An 8,645-nucleotide genomic window follows, 5' to 3' on the forward strand; every position below is an offset into this window, starting at 1 on the left:
TATATATATATTTAAAATAATAATAATAATATATTTAAATAAAATAAATTGTTCTCTTATATATTTATAATTAAGCTATAAATATTAAAATTTACTGAAAAAGTGATAAAAATATAGATATTAAATATAAGCGATCAATCGGCGTGGGCTGTACCCGCCGTTCAGCAAATCAGGAGTCTCTGAAGCATCCCGACGTTGGAATCAATTAAGCTTAAGAACTACGCAGAGCAGTGGAGCTTTTCTGCGGACGATTCTGCAGCCTTCTCCCCCGAGAGGCGTCCCAAGTGGCGGAAACTAACCCAACCCTACTTTCTTTCGTACTGCCGGCAATGGGCACTTCGTCATCCCATTCCTCGCCTCCATCTATGGAAGCTGCCGAAGAGCTCCGCAGGAATCGAATCCTATCCAGCAAGCTCTACTTCAATGTGGCTCCATCCAAGGTATCCCAATTCTCAAGCACGTATCTCTCACCTTTTAATTTTTCTTCAATACGTGCCCTGTTCTGGTTGCCTCAGGTTGCCGTCATCTATTCTCCTTCGTACGATATAGCGTTTCTTGGAATCGAGAAACTGTAAGTGTATAACGCGTTTAACATGATCATCCGCGCCTAGTTTTTTATATTGCCGGGTGTTAACATTGGCTTAAGTTTTTTCTGTGAGATTGACATTTATGTTGATTGAGCTATTTCTTGCTATCGATAAGAAAATCGAGTTAGCATATGTACTGGATATCGTTAACTTGGAAAAAAAATATTGAGTTAGAGAATCGAGATTATAAATCAGGTCAGAAACTCATAATCACTCTCTATTACTATTTCTATATACATATATTACTGAATTCTTATGTATTACATATCTAATTCTTTATAATGTGATAATATTATAATATCTAAATGTTATAAAAATTATCACTAATATCAACTAATCCAAAGTAAAATATACCTTTTTATACATGTTTCTGTGACAATTAACTAATTAAGTGGTATGTGTGTGAATTGTGATTCCCCCTTATCATTAACCAAAATATTTGATTATGAAGTTTAAAGTACAGATGGAGGGTGACTATGGGGGCTCCCTCCCCAATGTTTTCCCCTTATTTTTATATGGACAACAAATTGTAGACAATACAATTCATTTCTATATTAGTTGCATTTTCAGATGCTTGTGCATTGATTTTTCCTTCAAAGTGATGAATGAGCTGTGAGTCCTAGTAGAGTTTATTTCTATAAATTTGTATGATATAGTATTCTTGCGAGGCATCAAATCTGAGATACAAATATTGGTAGCATTTGCAGTCATTTACTGACAACAGAATATTAGTTTCTTGCTGTGTATGCATAATTTATTATCCCCTGAACTGTTTGGGTATGAAGAAATCATATATATGTTAGTATGGTGTTATTTGACAGCTACCTTGTCATGGTGTTGTTCTAGGGCTATACAGGCGTAATGTATTTGCATCGCATTAGTGAAAGGGAATGACATGAAATTCTATGTGAACCAAAGACCCTGGATTGCATGCATATTAATTATCTCTTTATATGCTTTTATCATGACATGAACATTCATGCAGGCACCCTTTTGACTCTTCAAAATGGGGTCGCATCTGCCAGTTCCTGACTAATGAAGGTGTTTTAGATAAGAATAGAATAATAGAACCATTAGAAGCTTCAAAAGATGATTTATTAGTGGTAGGGATCTTTCCTTTACATGTATCATTATTATTATAGGTATGTTTATTAGATAAATTATCAATAAATCTTCATTAATTCTCAAAACAGGTGCATCCAGAATTATACTTGCGTCGTCTCAAAAGCAGTGTGAATGTTTCTATGATTCTAGAGGTAAATCATATCCATTTGGTTTGATCTTTGAAGTCCTAAAAGCTGTTGAGTTTTTTTTATTCTTTATTTTTCGCTTTTTTAATCTCTAAAGCAATAAGTTTCAAGCTCTTCCTGCCTGTGGCAAAGTCTAAATTTCATGCCTAAAAATTAATATTTTTTTTGATATAATATTTGGGTTGAATATTAGTTTTAACAAAAATATACACTTTACTAAAATCTATCAAATTAAAAACAAATCACAAATAATATTTCTTATATAAACCGTTTATTCCTCCTTTAAATGCCAAACTAGCAGATTGATGCATGCTCGATCAAGGGATATGTGAGCTTTTAGATTTCTCTTTGAGATCTAAAATCAATTGCTAGCGGTCATCGGGAAGGAAGTGAACATAGAAGGCCGATGTCTAGTGTTCAATGCAATGATCGACAATCTTGGCCTTGTAACAAATAGAAAATATTGCAGCGACCCTAGTATCTCAGTAACATCAAATTGTGGCATCATGAGCACTAGGTGTCCAAATCCCTTTAGTATCTATCGCAGGTTGGTTTAGTAGCTTACAAGATGATGTTAGTGGGCTTGACATCTTTCTATTCTAGTTTTTGGAAGATGTATACAATAATTGAAGGGAAGGTGGATTAAAAATAGTATATACTACAATATAGGGTGTAAACGAGTCGAGTATCTGCCTAATTGAGTTAAGCTTGTTTAAATCTTGTTGAGCTCGAGCTCGGTTCGTTAACTTGAGCTCGTTAAAAAAGCTCAAGCTTGACTCACGAAATAACTAAAAATATTTAGTTTATAGTTTATTATGCTATTTTAAAATTAGATTTAAAATATATTTTAATTTAAACGAACTACTCGATAGGCTTATGACCAAGTCTAGCTGAGCTCAAGTGATGTAGAACTAAATGTACGGGAAATTATGCAATGTTAAAATTACACGCCTCGTAAGTTAGAGTAATAATAATTATGTTGGCTTCTAGTGATTTAAACAAGTATCAAAACAATAGAGAGATGATTAAAGCTTAGGCCAAACTACATGTAAGCGTTATAATCATGAATAATCAATTACAATCAAGATGAGCATAGCATGCGGATTTTCAAAGGAAATTCCTGAATTAACAATAAGATTAGACACTACTTGTATCCCTCACTCATACTCTTGATGTAGGCTAAACGGAGATAGGTTGCACAACCTTCATGATGCCACAAATTAAAGGTAAGTCTTAGAAAAACAAAGACTTGGAGGAGAAATTCAACTTTATCAGGATTTGGAAATGATATGCCACTGAGCTGGGGAGAGTTGTTCGGAGTTAGTTTAGGATGGGAAAGAGGAGAGAAATAAGGAGAGATTGGGAGGGAAAGGATGAGGGAGTTTAATTTCAGGTTTTGAATTTGAATTGGGAGGGAAATAAGTTCAAAATTTTTGAAATTAATTTTAACCAAAAGGGGGAAAGGTGATTGGGGAATTGATGGCTTAATTGAGGGAGCTTTAATGGGCCTATTAAGCAGAGGAGAGAGAGGAAGAGGGGCCGACCAGAGTAGGAAAGGGCGGGGGTAGAAAACAAAGGAAAGATGTTCACATTCATTGAATGTGAATTTGGAATCAAATCCACTTTAATTTCAGATCTACAAAGATTATGGGGCTTCCTAAAATAAATTAGATCATTTAGGAAATAGTTTGAATTTCAAATTTATTTGAATTTGAATTCAAAAACATCCCAAGTTAAAGATGTGATATTTTAAGAAAGTAGTAGGATTTGGAGGGAATGGAGGGGCTGGCGGCTAGGGTTTGGAGGTGGGGGTGACTGGCGGTTGATTGGTGGGCTGAGCCGGTGGTTTAGGGAGGGTTAGCTGGCTTTTTAGGGAGGGTTAGCCGGCGGTTTAGGCGAGGGGTTGTTCAGAGGTTTGGGAAAGGAGGTAGGGAGGTTGGCGGTTGTGGTGGAGGCGGGGCTTAGGACCGGCAGTATGGAAAAAGGTTTAGGGGATGGGTGTGGCCGGCAGCTATGGTTTAGGAGGGTTAAGCCGGTGGCTATGAAGGAGATTTGGCCGGCGGTGGAAGGAGGAGGAGGGGAATGAGAGAAGAAGATTAACCACGATCCCGAATGCTTCCTGCAGCTGGCGGGTGATCCGTTGCCCTCACCTAGGTTCTCACCAAAGCTCTCTCTCAAGCTCACAAGAAACCATTGATGAAATTCTCAAAATAATATTCATTACCCTCTCCAAAGGGGAGGAGGGGATATAAATTGCTAATGTCTACAATGTCGAAATAAAAGACACAAATGAGTAAATGACCATAAGGGTCACAAACAACTATTCCCTCAAGTGATGGTAGAAATGGAATACATAAATAAATCAAATACATAGAATAAATCAAAAATAAATCTGTGTGATCGTGACCATATTTAGTCAGCCCCGTCTTTAGTAAATTCTCCACGGTCGGATGTCCTCATCATCGAGCTTATATAATATACTAGCTTGACTATAGGCTTGATAAGCTCGACTCATTAGCTTGTTAACGAGTCAAGTTCGAGCCGGCTCGGCTCGTTTACACCCATACTACAATATATTATATTTCAAGTTGGTAAGGTTTTCCATTAGTGTTGTGTTTGATCGGTCCAGCTGGTTCGACGGGACCGGCTTATGCGAACAGAGGTGGACACTTCCGCTTCATGTAAATAGCTCACGCACGCCCGGTCGTGCGTGAGCTATTTTGGAAGGATTTTTGAGGGATTTAGGAGGGGAATTTGAATGTAGGGACTGCTTAGAGATTTCCTTTTGAATTTTATGCATTTTTTTAATTTCTTCGTTTAATGTTAGTTTACAATAACTTTGAATTGTATGCATTAAATAGTTGGTTCTCCTAAGGTTAGGGAATCTTGAATTTGGCTGAAATTTGAGATCTCTTAGTTTCTTTGGGCTCTAGCGGCGTTTAGAGATTTGGGAGAGGAAGATCCTCCTCTCGAATAGAGGATCAATTGTACCTTGGTATTTTTCGTTTCCCTTTCATCAAATAATACAAATTATCTACTGTTTCTTGGTTTTGTGTTGATTTTTGTGGAGAATTCTCGCTGTTTTTTGAAGATTGATAGGAAATACTTGATATCTATAAGTGTTTCCTATCATGTTGCTTTTTTGAAAAAAATAGAAAGAGGGGAGGAAGTGAAAGGAGAAGAAAAGAGAAAATATGAAGGAAAATATTTTATATCTTCTTTGAAATAAGGAATCTCCATCACTGTGAGGTCGTGAAGGTAGGCTAACCTTGATAATTAGACTATACCCGAACCCAATCAACAATTGATTAATTCGAAGAGGAGGAATGATTTCTCAAAAGATTGTGCATACTTTAGATTTTGATAACTTCGATCTAATCTAAAGAGGACTAAGCTTGGAAAAAGAAAAGGTTAAATCATGCTTCCCTGCAAGCTAATCTAAAATCCGCTAAAACAAGCACTCATAATACCAATGATGAAAACTGCATACTCCAAAGTCATATTGAATTGGTATGAGTACCCTCAAATTAGAGATTTGCCCATAATTTAAACTAATTAGAGGGTTTAAACATCTAAGTAATCTAAGTGAGTTTTGCCAAGGGTTCAAGTTTTAATGACTCAAACTAAACTCAATTAAAAACAAACTGGGGTCAAAGTGACGAAGATAATTCAATGCATTTAGTAGAACTTGGACTTTCAATGAGAAGAAATAGTGGACCGAGTGCAATTGAAAGAGTTGGACTTTGAAAAGCTTCAGGTTTAGATAACCTGGGCCAAGTTCATCCTAAAGGGAGCTAAATTGTGGAAAATGGAGATAATTCAAGGAATCTAGAACAAGTTTGAATACAAGGAGAAGAATTGGAGGACTCAGTTGAACTTAAATATTTGGATTTAGATTATCTTTTAGATTTTCATATGTTAGACTATGCTTAATCAAAAGGTAGCTAAATTATGGTCAATGGATAAAGTAAGAAACTCAAGGCTTCTAATTAAGTTTAACTTACAAAGGAGAGGAACTGAAAACAGAGTCTACCCAAAAGAGCAGAACTTGAGCAAGATTTAGGTTTTGATAATTAAGGCCAAGCTTGTCTTAGATGGAGCTAAATTGGGAAAGCTACCAATTAAGTGTAGTACTTCTTCAAGTATTGCCCATGGATGGGAGATATTGGATGTTCACCGTTGACTGCAACGATATGAGAAGCTCAACCTTCAACTAATCAATTTCACGCTTCAAAGGGAAAACTTGACAATGTCTTACTCGACACAATCTCCATCACTCTTACAAAACCAGCGATCGAATGAGTAATAGACAAGTATAAGAATTGAAATTACTCTAGCAGGAATAGCTTGACTTCATGCTGGTATAAAGAGTCTTCTCCCGGAAGTATTAAAGCACTCAAAAAATTTACATCCAGCAAGCACATGCACAGGAGGGTAAACCTGAAATTGTATTTTCATATTCAGTATTCAATGAATTTTACATGTCCAAGGAATTCCTATTTATACGCTTCAAATGATCCAAAGTAAGAAACTATACAAAGTATATCAAAGTCTACTTAAAATAACAGGTTTCAATTAATTTTAGAAGTAGAGATCCTAATATAGTTTAATTCCTGAATTGCAGTAGGAATGCATCAATAATAGGAAGGCAAATTATGTAAGCAAATAGATGACCAAAGAGCAACGCGAGACTTTGGATCGAACTGGTTAGGGAATGGGTGACAGAATGAGGTTGTGGTAGATTTGAAAATGCACAGGGACTAATGGGGAAGCTAACTGGTAGTCGTGGGAGAAGACGATACACAAAAACTGCTTGATACATGTGCTCGCACGTTTGCAAGCCCTCTCTTTCTCTTCTATAAGATTGTTGGAAATATTTAATGACAACGACATATTTTGTTCTTATATAATGAGATCAGCATGACTATAACTTGCAATTCCCTATTAATAAAATATTTGCGGGACATTTAATCCACATAAATCACAAATTTATTCTTTACAATAGAAAATTATGAAGAACAACGTAAATAAATAGGTAAGAAATGCTAGACTTGGAAGATGAGATTGTAGCTCTGTTCTTAGTGCAAAGTCGTTCCTTTTGTGCAGGATGTGCCCCGCTATTACTCTCAAAGTTGCTTTTGAGTTGCATGTTTTGCTTCCATCGTAGCAGGATTATTTGAAAGTTTTGTCGAAACCTCCATTAGCGCTCAAAATAATATAAAGTCAAAACTATATAAGAATGAAAAATATATATTTTTTTAATTTTTTGTGAGAGAGAAAAGTTATTGCATATCTGTGCAGGAAATGGAATGACACGATTTAGATAGTTTTAGTCAATGTGTTATCAACTGAATATCACAAGCTTGATAATAGAAATTCTGAAAAAACATGCCACCAAACATTTCTTAAGCTGTGAATGAAGACGTATAGATGATGGAATTGGTTTGAAACTTGACCAATTCAATAATGGGAGAAAATCATGGAATAATGATTTTTTTATAAAAATTTTAAACCCTTTTAAAATACGTTAAAAAAAAGAAAAAAATGATTATTGTGTTTTCAGCTTTTTGCATTCTTTTGCTTGATATATCATGGTTATGTTATGGAGTATAAAAATAAATTGTGCCTTAAGAATCTTGTATTATCCTTAGTCTAAAGGATATTTTTCTGTACCGTCTGCTAAATTATTTTCTCATCATATTTACTCCTGCATTTCTTACAAATTACTCTGCTGATTTATTTACTCCATAATGCATCATGGTCTTGCATCATACATTCATGAGCATATGGTTTGTTATTTGTATCTTAAAATAAAACACTTGCAATTATATTCGAAACTTTCTTTAGTTGAATATTTGAGTGAATCATTTGAGTACCAACCTGGAAATCTTAAATTTGATAAAGAAGAATTCAATTTAAATATGGATTGCATTGGACTTTGCTATGCATTGATCGAGGAAGCAAATCAAATGACGGACACCAAGCTCCTATTGATGGGGCTAATTTGTATAGAAATATTTCTTTCCTATCTATAGTGGGCCATGGTGGTATGTGAAAGACGACGTTCTTACAACATGTTTATGAAGATGGAATGGCAAAGGAATTTGATCTTAAAATGTGGGTTTGTGTTTCCAACAACTTTGATGTGAAAAAAAAGTCATTGCACATATGTTGGAATCTCTTAAGAAGGAGAGGCCTCGTTTCAAGACACGTAAGACATTTCAAGTTAGTCTTCGGACTGAGATAATGTCCCAAAAAAAAAAAAAGTTCTTACTTGTATTAGATGACATTTGGGAGGATGATGAGAAGCAGGATAAAAGTAAATGGGAGAAGCTGCTCGTCCCTTTAGCTTTTGGGAGTTTTAGTAGTAGAATTTGATAACAACTCTAACAGACTCGGTTGTATTGATGTTTGCAAAGGTAGTTAAAAAGGAGGAGAAAATAGTTAAACTAATTGGCCTAGAGGAAGATGAGTATGTGCAACTCCACTCTCATGTATTTGCTGATGAAGAGAATCCTAATGATTATAAAGGATTAAGATCCATTGATGGAGAGAGAGTTAAAAACTTTCTGGATCTCCATTGGCTACAAAGGCCTTGGCGATGCTCAAACGAACACTACGGGAAAACACGCGATTACCGGCGGTTTTTTCCGGCGGAAATAAATTCGTCGCAAATTCCGGCGGTATTTCCGGCGGATTTTTTTCAACGAATTTCCGACATAATTTTTGACTGATTTTCCGACGAATTTTTTCTAAAGGCATTTCCGGCGGAGTTTCCGGCGGATTTCCGACGGAAATTAAAAATTAA

The 8,645-nt window shown here is 35.7% G+C and overlaps 1 protein-coding gene across 1 annotated transcript in view; it reads left to right on the plus strand.

Moving 5' to 3' along the window:
• Positions 1-137: 137 nt before the first annotated feature.
• The window catches only part of LOC110109946 (histone deacetylase 2), a gene marked incomplete at its 3' end in the record, with an annotated part of 39,683 nt that continues 31,175 nt past the window's right edge, over positions 138-8,645 (plus strand). Inside the window, 4 exon segments of the mRNA XM_028695488.1 lie at positions 138-440; positions 516-571; positions 1,573-1,690; positions 1,781-1,843. Coding sequence (XP_028551321.1) covers positions 330-440; positions 516-571; positions 1,573-1,690; positions 1,781-1,843 — 348 coding nt within the window.

Source organism: Dendrobium catenatum, unplaced genomic scaffold (assembly GCF_001605985.2).
Source record: "Dendrobium catenatum unplaced genomic scaffold, ASM160598v2 fragScaff_scaffold_650, whole genome shotgun sequence".
In the NCBI taxonomy this organism is placed as follows: Eukaryota; Viridiplantae; Streptophyta; class Magnoliopsida; order Asparagales; family Orchidaceae; genus Dendrobium; species Dendrobium catenatum.